Source organism: Phyllostomus discolor, chromosome 8, assembly GCF_004126475.2.
Source record: "Phyllostomus discolor isolate MPI-MPIP mPhyDis1 chromosome 8, mPhyDis1.pri.v3, whole genome shotgun sequence".
Lineage (NCBI taxonomy): Eukaryota > Metazoa > Chordata > Mammalia > Chiroptera > Phyllostomidae > Phyllostomus > Phyllostomus discolor.
The window spans coordinates 14,563,754-14,581,099 of record NC_040910.2 but is presented as its reverse complement, the minus strand read 5'-3'; the positions used below and the strand labels follow the sequence as shown (position 1 = coordinate 14,581,099).

Sequence of the window (17,346 nt, the reverse complement as noted above, 5' to 3'; positions counted from 1 at the left end):
AAAAGAAAGGGGATGGGTATAAGATTAGGCAGGATAAGCGTCAGACCACAATGCAGATGTGAGAAAACTCTGCCAACCCAGAGGGAGCCCCAGCATGGAACTGTGAGCGGAGCCGTGCAGGTGGCCAGGCCCTTTTGCCACCTCTTTATGTGGTCATTAGCCAGGGTTGCCAGAGGAGAGCATGAGCTCAGCCATCCCACTCTCCTCGGTCATTCACTGTCCACTTCCCCGAGAAAAGGATACGCTTGACTTGCATGCTGGTCTAGATCCTGAAGGAGGTGACTGCAGTGAGTCTTTTCTTAAAGAAGGATCTGAGCCACGCTCTGTACCTGCCACTGCCTGGTTCTTACCCTGAGCTTATATTCTGCTGAGGGAAATACCTGTAAGTATATGATTGCTATTCAATTGTTATATAAAAGGCACAGGGTCAACTCAAATTAGCTGAGTGGAGGAGTGAATGGGTCCGATAGATGGGGAAGAAAGACTCACCCTCTGGGGTCCTGATCATTTTATTGTCCCCCTTACTTAGCATGTCAACTTGAAAGATTGAAACAAGGCTCCTTTCTCCTCCACCATTGGTCTGCGTGTGGTTGACTCTTCTTCACCATGTCTTCTCACAAGACTTTCAGGGTCAAGAGGTTCCTGGCTACAAAACAAAAGCAGAATCAGCCCACTCCTGAATGGATTTGGATGAAACCTGGTAATACAGTCAGGTACCACTCCAAGAGGAGACACTGGGGAAGGACCAAGCTGGGCCTATAAGGAATCGCATGCTCTATCCAGGTTGCTTGCATCTTACCATGTCACTCAAAAGATCCCTGCTAGCTGGACGGTTGGACGTGCCTTATTGGGACATTATTAGAGGAGTGATTTTTCTCTTTGTTAATTTGTTTCTGCTCTAGGATGTTGGCTCAGTAATAAATATGTGAGGCTTTTAAACAACAAAAAAGAAAGAAAGTTTGAAATAAAATCACACTGTGTATAATATGTGTATCCACAGAGGGTCAATTTATCTTTTAATCCTTAAATGAAAATAACGAAAACAATGCTTGGCATCTTCCAACCACAAATGGTGAAGTATTTAGCCAAAGTGGAAACTAATTTGATTCTTCATGGAGTTATAACAGAAAGCCAAGAAAATGTCTTAGTGCAGAATATTTTATGCTTACTCGATTTTAAGAATTTAATAGACTTTTAAACAATCATCAAAAAGTTTTTATGAAGAGACTATACTTAGCGTGGTCCTTGTAACTGAAAGAAACATTACTGTGGAATGTATGTGAATTGGGATAGTCAATAAATCATTCTACAATAGCTTCTAGATTTACCATCATCTAGAAAAACTCAATCTATTCCTTCAGAATACAACTGGTAGAGTCATTACAAATTTATTTGATTTTTTTGTCCTTTGTTGGAATTTTTAAATTATAGGAGAATATACTTTAGTTGAAGAAAAAGAAATAGTAACATATCATCTCTTCCTTGGAGGAAAGCTATTAATTTTGTGATTTCCCAGATGTTTTCATGGATATCTTCATTCCAATCTGGGCAACTTACCTCTCCTTATATGTGTAAATCATTAGGCTTAAGCATTCAAATACATCTACTGAGTAGATCATGATTCTCTACAATAATTTGTTTTATCATTGAGTAATTACAATATAGCACACCAAGAAGGAGGTCAGTGAACTCCACCATTTGCCCAAGGTTACTTAGCTATTATGGAGATCCCTTTGAATTGAATGATTATATCACCTTGAAGGATTTCCCCCAGAGTTTTTATGGAGAAATCGTTCTCATCTTGGTTCTCCAGATTTGTTGCCCTCCTTATTTATTGAACAGAGTATACACACATATTCCATAAAAAATATCTTTGGCTATAAATGCATATTCCTTAAAGCTTGTAAACAAATCTTTCAGGTAGTAAAGGGTGAATAATGGATTTCAGGATCTAAAAAAGTTTCAAATATTTGATGCTTGCATAAGATCACTAGAAAGACTACCCACAACTGAACAATGCAGGCCTTTCTGCAGTGACAATATTCTATGTCAGCCAGAGGCCAGGGTACCGCGGCCAGTTTCCTTGGAGGAACCTGTAAGTCATGACACTCAAAATAACTGCCTCTGCAAGCACTTAGCCAGTGTCCAGGAAACCATCTATTATTTTCTTAGTCACATATTCAGTTACAGGATTCCTTGGCCTTGAAGATTCTACTTGACTCTAATAGTGTAGCCTTTTCAAATGGTGTGCAAGAAAACTCCTGAGATTCTGCAGATTCACATGTCCATCTGGGTTTGATTTAGTTAACCTATCCAGTGTTATATTTACTTATGTGCAATTTTTCAGACACATGGTCTTGCTTCTCTGCTTTCCAAGTAAGTTCTGTTTACTTAGGCAGATGTTGCAAATTAGCTCTTAAAATATTGCAAATGAAGTAAAGAAAACCTTTGTAGTCAATGTGAGCCTAATGTGAATTTCATTACTGATTCATAAGACAGACCAATCCCAGAATTCTATGCAAATCCTCAAGGAAAGATTTTTTTTTAACTTAAAGACACCTTTCCCCTCCACTTTCTTGATTCTTGGCATGTGGTATTGCCACCACACCTTTGGAGCATCCCACATTACCTGGAAAATGTTGAGCTCAGATACATTCTTGACCATAGAAGACGTGAGTACCTTAACCTTTCCCCAGTTTCTTCAATTGCTCCATTAAACCAAAACTCTATTGTGAAAGAAGTACTGTTAAAGCATCCACTTAAACCTCTAGTTGTAAGAATTTCATTAATTAGGCTCATGGGTCAGTTTATTGACTTTACCATGAGGCAACATTAATTTGTAGCATTTAAACCCATCCAGTTAAGATTTTTTAAAGTGTTGCTTTGAGAATATACATTATGAATGAACATATTATTTAATCATTATGCAGAAAATACTGAGGATTTTCTTTTCTTTTTTAATTAGTCCCATCAAAAAAGGAATGAACTATGAACCTTTTTTTCAATGGAATTAATTGTCTCTCAGTAAGCTCATTTATTTACATTTTCCACCATCTACACTTTGCTGCTGAATTCTAAATCTATGCCTGCCACACACATTTCTCCAAAGTAGTCCAGCCTCTTATTTTCAACCATGTGCATTGTGACTTTGCCTGGATGTGACTAGAACTCACAACTGTGACTGCAAAAGAAATCACATTATCAATGATAACCTGTCAAGAAAGGTGGGAAGCTTTCACTCAATACTCAGAGCATGGCTAACATCAACAACGTTGGCATAATCAGGGAGCTTCTTAGAAATGCAGAATCTCAAGGCAGGGAGAGGGGGTAACAGGGGAAAGAAGGGGAAGGTCAAGTCAAGGAACGTGTATAAAGGACCCATGGACAAGGATAATGGGAGGGAGGGTTGAATGTAGGGGGTGGGCAGGGCAGGAGAGAGTCATGGCTGGGAAATAGGGACAACTGTAATTGAACGACAATGAAAAAAATGTTTTTAAATGCAGAATCTCGGGCCCTATCCCAGACATACTGAATGATGATCTACATTCTAACTAGCTCCTTAGGTTATTTTTCAACACCTTACAATTTGAGAAGCTCAGAATTAGACTGCACGGACTTTAGGATCTGACAATTTTCAGTTTGTTTTCTAGTTTGGTGACTTATTGACTATGAGACCATGAGCAACTGAGTTAGCCTCTCTGTCTCTCAATTTCCTCATCTGTGATATAAGGATAATAAAACTGAATTGAAAAGGTTGTTGCAAACACACTCCCAAACGTGTTTGTGTGTGTGTGTGAGAGAGAGAGGGAGAAAATTAAATAAGTTAGCTCTATAGACTTACTAGGTTGAATAGTCAAATATTGACAATTTCACAGTTCAACCTGAGTAAACAGAGCACGCTCTTAATAAACGACAGAAAAATTATCTGAAGTAGTATCGCATCGCTGCCATAACAAACTACTGCAAACCTAGTGGCTTAAAGCAGTGGTAACGCAGAAGCCTGAAAACCAGGCGGTGGGTGGGCTGGTTCCTTCTGGAGGTGCTGAGGGGGAATCCGCCCCATCCCTCCACCCTGTCCTCTGAAGATTCCCCACAGTCCTTGCCACTTTGGGGCTTGTAAACCAATCGCGTCAACCTCTCTCTCATCACACGGCCTTTGCCCCTCTGCTTCTCTGTGTGTCTCCCCTCTTCTTGTAAGGATACCTGTCCTTGGCCTTCAGGTCCCCCTAAATCCAGTGTAACCTCATCCCGCGATGCTATTTCCAAATAAGGTCACATTCTGAGGTGCTGGGTGAACATAAATTCTGGGAGGGGACACCCTTCAACCCCCCTCCAGGACCCTCCCGCCCTCCCTTTCCATGATATTGGTAACCACGCTCTTAAAAACTTGGAGTTATTTTTGACTCGTCACTCTCTGATATTCATTAGATTTGGTTGTGCCCAGGTCTAGCAATTTTCTTCTTCAAAATGTTTCTCAGCTTTTTGTCACGTGGGGCAAGGCTTGTGTTTTCAAGTTAAGCAAAAATAGAGCAGGATGTAACAGGGCCCAGACTGCAAAAGGCTTGGGAGGATTACAACTGTGTTAGCGACAGGCACCCCTTTTCTGGGCTAATGCAGCCCTGCTTTCAATACCCATCTACTCCCTCCAAATGGAGTTGCTGTATCTAATAGCTCGTATGGAGAGAAGGCAGCGTCACACTTTCTAGGCTTCTTCGGGTTCCGGAGCACCACACGTCACACCTAGGAACACTACTTCCTTCTGTGAACAAGGTAACTCGGGATGCTGCCATATCTGAGGGGGAGTAAGAGCAAGACAGGGCTCAGCAGCAGGTCTAGAGGGCACCGCTCTGCTGCTTGGGCCATACAGTCTGGCAGACATCACAATGATGGAGAAATCAAGGAGGAAAGGACATGGAGGGGAGAGTTTACAACAAGCCCAAGTGGGAGAAAGTCAGCGCCGACTCCAGGGTTCGGTTCAGACACGGCACCATTCCATCTGCACAGACAACTACATACACAGCTTTTGAAAAACGTCTCTTAGAGCACTGCGAGGCCGTGGTGGGAGCTGGAGGGACTGAGCAAGGAGCACCGGAGTGATTATGCACCTCAAACTGTGCAACATGAGCTGGAGCTTGTGGAAGCTGCCAAACTTCCAGCCATGAAGGCTCAGCAGCCGCCCGTCATAAAAGGGAAACACACATCCGAGCTCGAGCCTCAGCAGGGCCAGAGGGCACCGCGAGCTGCACGAGTAGGGAGCCCAGGTCCCCGTGTGCACCATCGCAGTTTCACCAGCATCTAACCCCCCAGATCACACCTCTGGTTGTATCAGGGAGGAGAAGGGGAATCCTGCATGGTCAAGGGTAAGAGGAGGGAAATGCCCAGGCTTAGTTTACAGATGAATTGGTTCAGCATGTGCAAGCCAGAAACTGAATGGCTGCTGTGTTCCATTCCCACTCCGGAGTGACCTTGAGAGACAATTGCAAAGGCAAAACCTCCTCAGTGGGTATAGCATTTCCCGAGTGGTGTACTTGGTCATATGCACCTGGGGTGGAAGAAGCAGCAGCCCGAGAGGGAGTAACTACAGAGACTCGGAGTAGAAAGTGGCTTGTCTGGCTAGCTGGAGACCCAAAAGCAAAACGATTGAAAGCTTGGAATTTAATCTTCAAAGCAAGGAATTCTGAGGTGGAGGAATGAGATGAGTATCCAGGATTGTATGTGAAGTATGTAGATAACCAAGGAGACAAAAGAAGTTGGCTTTTTTATGTTTGCCAGCTTGTATCGGTGTTTACTGCAGGGCTGGCAAAGCCCTGCACTGACGGGCCACAGCAGCTGACACAGAGTCATGAGTGGGCCCAAGAGCGTGATTCCCACCGACCAGGCCAGTGGAGCCAGTAATGTCCAGTCATGTCTAATGCCCACAGTCCAACCTCCCAACACGAGAGACCAATGCTAAGCCCCTGATGTGGTTGTTCCGCAAGAAGACCAACTAGCCACCGGGTAGCAAGCTAACTATAGTGGGAATCTCATACCTTGGAAATTCCAGCAGCTTCTCCTCTCTTTTCCCAGGAGTCACGTATTCCCGGTGTGGCTTGAGCTTTCGTGCCCACGGGGAAGCATCATTACCTGGGAATGCATGGAATGCCTGATCTGCAGGTAGGGAGTTCCACATCACATAACATCCAGCCAGGGAACCCACCTGCTCACGATCGAGGAGCGAAAACACGAGCCCATGCAAAAACATCAGCCAGGTAGTCATACCACAGGCTCCTCCATGCCCATCACCTGGAGGCTGCCGGCCCGTTAGGGTGACGAGCAGCCTGCTGAAGGGACAGCTGAAGCACCGGCTCAGAAGTGACTTTGTTTGAGAATATAGCACCATCCTCCAGGACACCTGACCGACACTGAATCAGAGACCTCCCTGTGGTGCTGTGCTCCCATCAGGTGGAACATGTGGGTGTGGAAGCAAGTTATGGATATGGAACCGGCCCCACTTTCTGTTACTCCCAGTGGTTGACTCGGGTATTCTGTAGATTCCTGTCTCCATGCCACAGGGCTCTGCAGGCTAAGAAGCTCTTGCTCCCCAAAGGGGCAAGTGCTCACCAGGGGACACAGCAAGCCTCTCATTGAAGTAAGTGCAGGCTACAGCTGCCCCCTGAGCACTTTGGGATCTTTGTTTTCAGGAACCAGTGAGCAAGAAGAGGAGTCCTCATCTTATTAGCAGTAACTGACTCGGAATGCCAGGAGAAGACAGTTTTCTGGAACACACGAAAGACAAGGGGAATATGTGTAGCACTCAAGTCACCCAATAGGAGTACCTCTGGGTATGCTTTGCCCACGTGAATGGATAGATGCAACAAACCTGGCCAGAGCAGTTTATGTTTAATAGGAAGTCCAACTCTTCACAAAAACTGCCAAGACCAACAGAGACGGTAGCTGAGGCTGAAAGGGGTTTAGAATGGAGAGCGGAGGAGGAAGAGGGCGGGACCAGTTGTGGCCTTGAGAGCAACTGCGGAGATGGGGCCTCTGTTTTGTCTCACTAACTCGCTCCATCCAAGTCTCCCCTCAGGAAGTGAGGCCTTCCAGAGCCCGTGAGGAGCTGTGTCCAAATATCTTGGAGAAGTGGATCGGTGTGGCACAGGTGGTGGAGCATGGCACACAATGAGTCGTGCTGCTCAGCACCCCCTTGCTGACCAGGAGGAGAGAGGTGGTTACCTCAGAGAAGACACTGGTTTATGGTTGGGTAAGGCAATGGGCGAAGAAGTCAAGATCTCCTTGGGGGGGGGCCCAGCCACACACTGAGGTACAACATGGGCCTCCTCCAATGGGCAACCCGCTCTGGAACATCCTGTTGAGCTGGCTGAGACGCTGTCGTGTCTTCATCATGTGCTGATGACCCTCTCTGCTCAGTGCCGCCTCTTCCAGCCCTCCGTCACAGGGGCCACCCTCCTGCACAAAAGTTCTGCACTCTGAAATCCACCTCAGCTTCCGCTCTTGAGAGAACCCAACCTGCAACCCATGTGTTAGCCATTTTTATAACCGGATGACCTCACACAGTGCCTAGAACACAATGCGTGCTGAAGAAACTTTCAGCTCACAGGACTGAATCATCTGCCGCGTTCTGCGATAAACGGTGTGCTTAGTCATGGTCAAGTAGCCTGGCAGATGCAAATAAGTGACTTGTCTTCTTTTTTATTTTTATCATGTAAGTCATAGAGCATTTGGGGACTTGAGTGCAGTAAGGATGCTGATGTTTTTGTTGGCTCCTTCTTCATTACACTGAGACACGGCCTGAGTCTTCCAAGTCTTTTTCGGTTTTTTGAGACAGGAAATTTTCCATGCTGGGTGAAGAAGACAAATTTGTCTTTATAGCATAAGGAATGTTCACCGAATATCCCCCTCGGATGACTAAAGATGTGCTCATCAAAGCCAGTCAAGTCTGAGATGCTACCTGTAAGGACAAGGCAGTTGAAACGGCCCATCAGCTCCCCCAAAAACCACATAAAAGCTCTCGATGTGTCTCCGAAGCCACCCACATAGCCGCTGCCAAGCAATCCGTCAAGATACAGAGGCAGGAACTAACTCACGCGGGGGCTAAAAGACTATTTGAAGAGGTTGGCAAAAGCTTGTCGATTTTATGAGGGGCCTTTAGGATGAGAAAAAAAGAGAGTAATTTATATCAGCTGCCCTCGCTGTGAATCAAATTTCCTGTGTCACTTTGTAGATGGCTCTGCAGCTATATATAATGCTTTCGCTCCAGAGAACTAATATAAATAGCACCATCCAAATGTACACCATAGAGTGAGAGCAATTCTACTAGCGCCTCGAGATAGATGAGCGTTGTCACTCTCCAGGTCAAAGAGGTATTTAAAAGGAAAGAACTGGGGCCAATTGTTTTATCTCAGAATTGGGGAGCAATGCCTCAATAAATCTTTGAACACATTGGTGATGAAGTGAGTGAAAAGCTGACCTCCGTACGGAAAGTCTGACACATTCCCCACAGCCATCTCTCCCCAGGGTCTCAACGTAGTTTATCATGTAAAGTGCAGCATCAAAATTTGAGGAGGCCGAAAGAACTATGATACGTTCCCACTGAATCCTTTCTATCCCTACTAAAGTTCTCACAGTCATTTCCGAGCATGAATCTTGGAGTGACTTGTAGCGTTGTTTGAGTCGCGCACTCCACAAAGCCCCGTGGAGGCTGCTAAGACTTAAACCTGCCTCTTAGCTCAGCCCACATGCTAACCTTAAACTCCTTGAGTGTCCCCTGTTATAACTTGTGCTGAATCCTCTAGTGGTTTTGTGATTGAAAATAAACGCAGTTGAAGATCCGGGCTGTAAACTTCACATAAGACATGCAGTGCGTGTATAAGTCAGCTCTTCATTACACCGTTTCAAGAGGCATGGGGTAATTGGGTACTCTTCCACCACTTAATGTATATTCAAGTGAAATTAAAGCAATTTGCCTTGTGCAGAATTTCCTCACCCCTTTGTTTTGTCAAAGGGTGAGAGACTCGTTTAATAAAAGGGACCCTTTGCATACGGAGCACAACTGACTTCATCTAAAGAGAATTTTTTTTTCACATGTTCCTGTGGATGTTTGTAATTTGTTTAAACTCAATGCAAACAAACACCCAGTGTGTTGGCACATTAAACAGTTGTTACCATATGTCTGACATAATTCTGGGGGTAGAGAGTGAATCTTTAAAGTCAATTTGATTTCATGTGCTAAACCTCTTCCTTTTAAAGGAAGATGAATTGCCTTCCTGTGGAAGCTTCTAATAAAAGCCCTTTAAATGCAAATTGCTAGAGGAAACTTCCAATCCCTTCCCAACAATATACTACACTTCTCATTTCTCCAACTGACAGCAACAAAACAGTTGCTTTTTCAATGGTTCAAATACAGGTGTACGAGTCTATGGTTTTCAACTGGCCTTAGGTTTCCAAAAGTAAAAATATTACATAGCAGCAAAAGAGAGAAAAGGGAGAGGTGGTAATAAATAGCATTTATTGAAAATGTAAATGCGCCCAACAATGGTGAGGCATGTTATGTAGTTTCTAGTAAGCACACAAAGGAGGGGAGCAAGTCCAGTTAGTAACTGTAGTTATGGAAACACATATTATATTGCATTTTTGGAAGCCAACAGCAATGTTTTTAACATTCTGTTGGTGCTAACAAGAAGTCTGCTTTTTCCTAATACTAATTTTTTAAAAATCTCCATGAGCTGAGACACGAATTTTTAAAAACTAATTTAGTGGACCTCATTGCGCATGCAATGCCAAGAGAAAAAGGTGCACAAAATAGGACTTTGGCACCTTTTACTTCAGGTCCACGGCACAATAGTTTGAACAGTTGATTAATGAGTAACAGGAAATTAATCAGTATATACTAGGCATATAGATTTATTAAAGAAGAAATTCTAATTTTGAAGACTGGAGGTATTATTGGATGCCACAAAGAGAACACCTCGGCAGTTATAAGACAGAACCTGAAACTATTGATGCTTAAAAGATAGTGTTCCGGTTCCCTACCAAGACGTAAACTACACCAAACATTAGCGGCTCACAGCCACAATTTATTATGATCATCTCCCCCATCCGTGGGTCAAGAGTTCCGACACAACACAATGGGGCAGCTTGTCTCTGCTCGACATTGTCTGGGGCCTCAGCTGGGATGACTCCAAAAGCTGGGGGCTGGGACAGATGGGAAAGGGGGCCTGGCCATCTCTCTCTTTCAATCAATCAATCAATCAATCACTCTCCCTCTCTTGCACTCTCCTTCTGCCTCTCCCCACATCCTCTCCTCATGCTACCTTGGGTCTCCTCTTGGCATGGTAGCCTCGGGGCTATCACACTTCTCTGGAGATAGCTCAGAAGAGCAGATCGAAGCTTCCAGTCTGGTACAGCTACTCTGGTCTGCCAGGGTCAATGGCAGGAAGACCAGATCTCGCCTCTCGAAGGGGAGGAAGCAAGGAATATGTGGCCCCTTCCAGTCAACCACAGACAGATAATAGAGACATCTGAAAATTGGGGGCATTAAAAAAATTATGTTTTCTTTATAAAAAATATTTCAGGTGGGAAAAAAATGTACCTGAGTTGTCTAGACAATTACATTCATTCTGAATTCACATGAGTAGGCACATTTGAAAATATCATATTGGATCCCATTACTTTTATCCTATATCTTTGCCACTACTATTTTGGTGTTCTATGTCCTTGATATTTAATAGCAATGACATTTAAAACGATATTTCAATCCACAACAACAGCGTTATTTTCTTCTCTGATGTGAAATAACCAACCAAGAAAGGCAATCTATTAGGAATACCTACTGTGGCTTCAAACAATCCTTCTAAAGAAAGAACGGTTTTGTGTTCGTATCAGCCCTGAAGTGGACTTTTTAGAAATGCAACGTAGTAATTTAACAACAGAATAACAAATATGAGTTTGCAGGAATGTTGAACCTCCTGATTCGAGATAAAAATAAATCAGTACCTGCTAATAGTACTAGATATATATCTTAAAGATCACGTACCATATACCTATATACCTGAATAAAGTGAATCCAGGTAACAACGCAGAACCGTGGTAACCTTTTGGCACTGGGACTCCTCACAGTGTGAAACCAGGACAGCGGGCTGAGTGTATGAATACATCAGGAAGCACCAGCCCACCTGAGCTCTCCCACCTAAGATGACCAGCTTGACGTAAAGCTACCTGCTCTGCATGGTACTCAGTTTAGTTCGACAAATGTGTACTGAGAAGGAGGTTCGGTGCTAGCAACTGAAAATTAAATGGTACGGTTGCTGCCCTGGTGGGAATTAAAGCTCGTGACGATTTATTCCCCATCTTCCTTGCCCAACTTGGAGCAGACCTGTGGCATCACTTTCCCTTGCTCATTCAACACGTATTTGTTGAGTGCTTCATCTTCGCCAACCCTGTGAGCCACTTGTAAACCAAATCAAAGACGCCACGGTTCCATGGGCCCTACATCAGTGTCCAAGGGCTGCCATAACAATGTACCACAAACAGTGTGGCTTAAACAATGGAAATGTATTGTCTCACAGCTATGAGGGCTCCAAGTCTGAGCTCAGAGCATCAACAGTGCCAGTTCCTTCTGAGAAAGACTCTGTCCCAGGCCTCTCTCCTGGGTTCTGCTGGCCTGCTGGCACTCTTTGGCATTCCTCGGCTTGTGGATCTCTGCCTTCATCTTGACATGGCATTCTCTTTGTATGTGCATCTGTGTCCAAAGTGTCCTTTTTATTATAAGGACACTACTCAAATAGGATTAAGGTCCCACCCAACTCCTGTATGACCTTGTCTTACCTAATTAGTTCTGTAACAACCCTATTTCCAAATAAGGTCCCATTCTGAGGTTAGAACTTCAACATATGAACTTGAGGGGCACAGTACAACCAAAACAGGTCCTTAGTGGTCATACTTCAAGAACAAGTATCCACTTTGCACAATAAATAAAGCAACTTTACTTCTACCTAAGAAATGAGTATGGACAGAGTGATTATCAGGGTTCATTGGCCATCTCCCAAGTACTACAAGCTCCATTCTGTACATGTTCTGGGAAGGCATAATTTGGAAGGAAATGTTTTATGTAAAAGAAAGTAGGAAGATTTCATTGAGCGTCTGAAATTTATCCATTTAACAAATGTTTCTTGGGCATTGTTCTGGCCACTGAGGATAAAGCAGGCAACAAATCAGGCACAAATCTCTGCATTCTGGGGATTACATTCTAATGGAGGACGACAAATGAAAAAAAAAAACAACAGGTAAGTCACATAGTACTCTTGCAGGTGCTAGTGTCAGGAAGAAAAACAAGACAGGACAAGAAGGATGGAAAATGCAGGCTTTGGGGTGGGAACTGATGTTTTAAACAGGGTGGTCAGGGAGGCCTCACCTAAGAGGCAACAATTAAGGAGCTGCAGGCCACATGGACAGCTGGCGGAGGAGGGCTGCAGGCGAAGGGATCGACTAGTGCAATGGGAGGATGGCTGACGTGCTGAAGGAAAACAAAGGGGCCAGTGCGGCCAGAGAGTGCGAGGGGATCAGAGTGGTCGGCAGATAAGGTCACAGAGAAGTAGGGAGCAGATGGTAAAGGAACTTGTGGACCATTGTGAGGACTTTAGCTTTTCTTTAAGCAGAGGAGGAAGCCCTTGGGGGTTCTGAACAGAGGAGTGATGTGATGTGATTGGGGTTTCATTGGGATCATTCTGGTCCTCAAGGTAAAGAGGGCAGAGAGGGAAGCGGGGAGAAGCATTAGGAAGCCGTTGTCATAGTCCAGGTGAGAGATGTTGGTAGCTGGGGCCAGGGGTAGAGGTGGAGGTGATGAGAAGTATTTGGATCCTCGGTATATCTTGAAAGGAAGGCCAGTGGGATTGGGATGAATTGATGTCGGGTACAAAAGAAAGGAAGGAAGCAAATGAGCAAGGAAAGAAGGGAAGAAGAGATGATAAACCCCCAGATTTTGGCTTGTGTCAAATGGCAAATTCTTTCAACCTTTTATTGTTACCAATTAATTATTTTTATATAGGCAAGATGAAAAGTATTGAATAGTTAAGTCCAGAACTGAAAAAATAACTAATCAATTGTTTTACGTTCGGAATTTTAAAAATTCCCTATCAAGATGCAACCAGCTAAATCTAGAATGTAAGAAATTCTACAGTGTGAAAAATCCAGGTTTCTTGATAAATAAATTGTAAGGCAAAAAAAAATTATGGGGAAAGTGAACCTATAGGTTAAAAGGCACTTAAGAGATACATCAATCAAGCCCTGGCTGGCATAGCTCAGTGGATTGAGCTCGGGCTGCAAACCAAAGCGTCGCAGGTTCAATTCCCAGTCAGGGCACATTCCTGGGTTGCAGGCCGCAGCCCCCAGCAACTGTACATTGATGTTTCTCTCTCTCTCTTTCTCCCTCCCTTCCCTCTCTAAAAATAAAAAAAAAAGAGATACACCAATCAAATGCAATGTTTAGACCCTGTTTGGATCCAACTGTGAAATAAAAATTGAGACAGTCAGACAAATGTAAACATTGATTGGCTCATTTGACAATTGGTCATTTTATAAAAGTGGTCTCCAACTTTCTGGGCACCAGAGATCGATTTTGTGGAAGACAATTTTTCTACGGACCAGGGCTCAGGGGATGGTTTTGGGATGATTCAAGTGCATTACATCTGAGCTCACCTTCTGCTGTGTGGCCCAGTTCCTAAGAGGCCTAGACCAGTACCGGGCCGCAGCCCAAAGGTTGGTAACCTGTGTTTCATGATATGGAGGAATTTCTGTTAATTTGGTGGCATATGATATTGGTACTGCAGGTAGCTTTTTAAAAATGAGTTCTTATTTTTGATAGGCATAAAATAAAATATATATAGCTAAATATGATGTCTTGGATATGCTTCACCAAAATGCAGGGGAGGGATGAAAGATGGCCACAAAGGGATGACTATTAACACTTTACTGCTCTATTTAATTTTATGTATGCTACAAATTTTATAATAAAGCATTGATAAATACATAATAAATACACAAATACATCAATACAATATAATGACAATACACTAAAAATTGATAGGCATTGTTTGCCTTAAGAAAGGAGGGGTTAGGAGCAGAAATGAAGGAGAGTCTTCCCTGCCTCCTCTTCTGTATCTTTCAAATATTAAACCTCTGAAAGGTATTGTTTATTAATAAATACAATAACAATTTAAACTGCCCAAGCAGATGTGCAGAAGAAGCATCTCGTACCGAAGTTACGTCCCAGGACAAACTGCTAATTATTTTCTCCTTCAGTCTCCCTATCCTAATCTCTGGCTGGCCTCGGGTTGTCTCATGATCCTCGTTCTAAGGAAATGCTTAATTCAGCAGAATATAAGCCAAAATCAGAATGACTCAGAGAATAGTACCCCTGAGTATTAGAGCACGTATCATTCTGAAGCAAATTTTTCCAGGCAAGTTTCATTGGACCGGTTTAAAAACAGTGCTTACATTGCAAGGAACCATAAACTACTGTTAGCATCTGATTTAGCGTGGTGACCCAGTTTCCTAACCTAACTGATAGGTTTATATCCTGGTACTCTTGCTGAGCAGATTAGATTTCATTATATGACCACTGTGTGTGTAGAGTGTGTTTATTAATGCAATGCACACATCATATCTTATCTGAATGATAAATATGTTATATCTTATATAAAACTCCTGCTATTCCCATTGCTCCATGAACTTTGCTGTATACTTTTTATACATTAATCACAAAGTCTTCTGAATATCTAACACTCAAAAGACCAATTTCAAGGACACGCATTATCTAAAAGGTCTTCTCTGACACTCTGCAAATTTCAACGCTTTAACAAATAGCTCGTTTTGGAAAGGTGTGAGGGAATTACTTTCCTCACCCTTTTGGGGGGCGGGTCTAAATTCAGCTGAACTCTTACATTTTTAATTTCTCAGTCTAGAAATCTAATAGGGAATAAGCAAAGTCGAATAGACTGATTCACATGAAAATTATTGGGAGTTTTGTTTTGTTTTGTTTTATTTTATTTTGTTTTGTTTTGTTTTGTTTTGTTTACACAAATATTCATCATCCCCTAAGTTGCTGCCCCTGTTTTAGGGCTGAAACTTTCCTTTTCTTTTTCAAGGTTGGAAATAAAACATAAAAAGCAAAGTGAGTAGATGCCACACTTAGCTATTCGGGTCAGTGTTTTTAGCGCATCTAGTAGAGTGTCAGCACTTATCTTGGTAAAAGAAATTAGGAAGGTCTTCCCTTCTAAGGATGGGTGGGACAGCTGTGTGAGCTACTCACACAGGTACGCGGGCAGACGCTCCTGTGCGGGAGTCAAGGGCCCTGCCAGTGACCAGCTTTGTTAACTCTGGCCACGCCGCTCACACATCGCTGACACTCATTCTTCATGGATAAAATGAGAGGGTTTGCCTGGACAGCCTCAAATGTGCTTTTCACTGTTTATAATTCTATACTTTTTTTAGAGAGAAGCACATGGAATTATATTAATTTAGGATCTCTTACTTTTACCCTATCCTAAAATGACTTATGAACCTCTATCTTAGTAAAGGGGTGACTGTTTAAAACACTATTTGTGTCCATTCAGTATCCATTTCCCCTTCTTCCTGACATAGAGAACTCTGACTTAACGTGCACCAACAGTGCGTTCTGCTAAAATACCACGTTTTAAACGCCCTTGCCAACGGGGTGATGACGAGATGGTAGCAGAAGTTGCTGAGTGAGGCTTCCAGTAAAGCTCTTTTCAAAGCTGGTAGCCTCCCCTGACAGGTGTCTTTTATTCCTTGGCCTTTCTCTTCCTTCTGCCTGGAACTTGGACTCCGTCCTAGAGGCGGAACAGCCATGGTGGGAATACACGGCAGCAAGCAGAGCTGGGCAGGAAAGCGTTTGAGCTTCCTAGGGCTGCCGTAACAAAGACCCACAAACGGAGTGGCTGAAAACAACAGAAACTGATTCTCTCGCTGTTCTGGAGGCTAGAAGTCTGAGGTCAAGGTGTTCCCAGGGCCACCTGGAGGGAAGGATCCCTCCTTGCCTCCAGGTGCGCTTAGCTTGTGGCAGCCTAACCCAGCCTCTGCCATCTTCCTGTGTGTCTCTATCTCAATTTCCCTCTTCTTGTTAGGACACCAGACAGATTGGACTGGGGCCCATCCTAGTGACCTCATCTTAAATTGATTACATTTGTAAAGACTCCATTTCCAAATAAGGTCTCATTCAGAGGTGCTGGGGGGTTAGGACTTCAACATCTTTGGGGGTAGGGGACACAATTCAACCTGCAGCAGCCCCGGTGGCACCCTGGAAGTGCAGAGAATTCACCTGCTCTGAGTTCTCTACCCCTGAACCTCATACGTGAAAAATAAAGCCCCTGCTTTGTTTCAGCCTCTCTTTAACCAGGGGGTTTGTTTTTCGTTTTTGTCTTTGTATTCACAGCAGAACTGAGATCCTAAACGGCCCAGTAACTTTGAAATGAAGGCTCTGGCAATTAAAAAATTACTTGTCCCGTGGAGCCTGCCTGTTCAGAGGACGGGTTGCCATTTTTTAAAGGCAGAGATCACTGTGCTCTTATTTGGAGTGGGAAGCTGTACTCAGCTACAGTTTTTCTAGTCATAGTTTAAAGATCAAACCTGTTTTCAAAATAGAGTTTGCCAGATGCTGAAAAGGTCAATGGACATGTATTCAGCAGCCAAATTTAGGCCCTCTCCCTGCCCTGGACTCACACCCACCTCAGATATGTCTTCATTAGTCACCGCTACAGACCTCGATGAAGGAGGACATAAATGCAACTTCTGTGCTTCAGTTACCAGAAGCACCGTGCGCGTGTCCGACGCAGTCAAGTGCGGTTTTACGATACTCTCTTTTCCGCCAGGTGTGGTGCTGGGAGATGTATGTGCCAGAAAACACTTCAAGCAGCCAACGCTGGAATTTGTCTTCATTTTGAGAGAGTTGCTGGGAGCGCTGAGACCATTTCCATGGCATCCATACCAGGAGCGTGTCCGTGATTCATCCATCTTATTTATGGGCTCCTCCACGGGCCCAGCAATTACCTCCATCATCTCCGTTAGTCAGAGAGCCCTGACTCGCTCCCTTGACTGCTCGGCGGGCTCGGTCAAGGCTGACATCAGAGTAAATAAATATGCCTATCACTTCTTCTTGAGAGAGAGGAGGGCAAAGTTGAGAGCTTTTCATCCTTCCATCTTTTCTCCAAGCAACATTTATTGAACGACTATCTCATGCCAGACTAATCCCAGGCATGGGAGACCAAACAAGTAAGCCACAGGCCCTACTTTTGAGGAGCCCACAGCGTCGCTCCAGAGGCAGACACATCAACT

At 43.8% G+C, this 17,346-nt stretch overlaps 1 protein-coding gene across 1 annotated transcript; it reads left to right on the top strand.

The window, feature by feature from the left end:
* Positions 1 to 535: 535 nt before the first annotated feature.
* Positions 536 to 762, top strand: LOC114504241 (60S ribosomal protein L39-like). Its single transcript, XM_028521990.2, has one exon. It carries the CDS (start codon positions 607 to 609, stop codon positions 760 to 762), a length of 156 nt encoding a protein of 51 aa, XP_028377791.1. The 5' UTR covers positions 536 to 606.
* Positions 763 to 17,346: the final 16,584 nt, after the last annotated feature.

Bases quoted from the DNA above. Each gene is read 5' to 3' on its own strand.
- LOC114504241 (XM_028521990.2), top strand. From the start codon at position 607: ATGTCTTCTCACAAGACTTTCAGGGTCAAGAGGTTCCTGGCTACAAAA.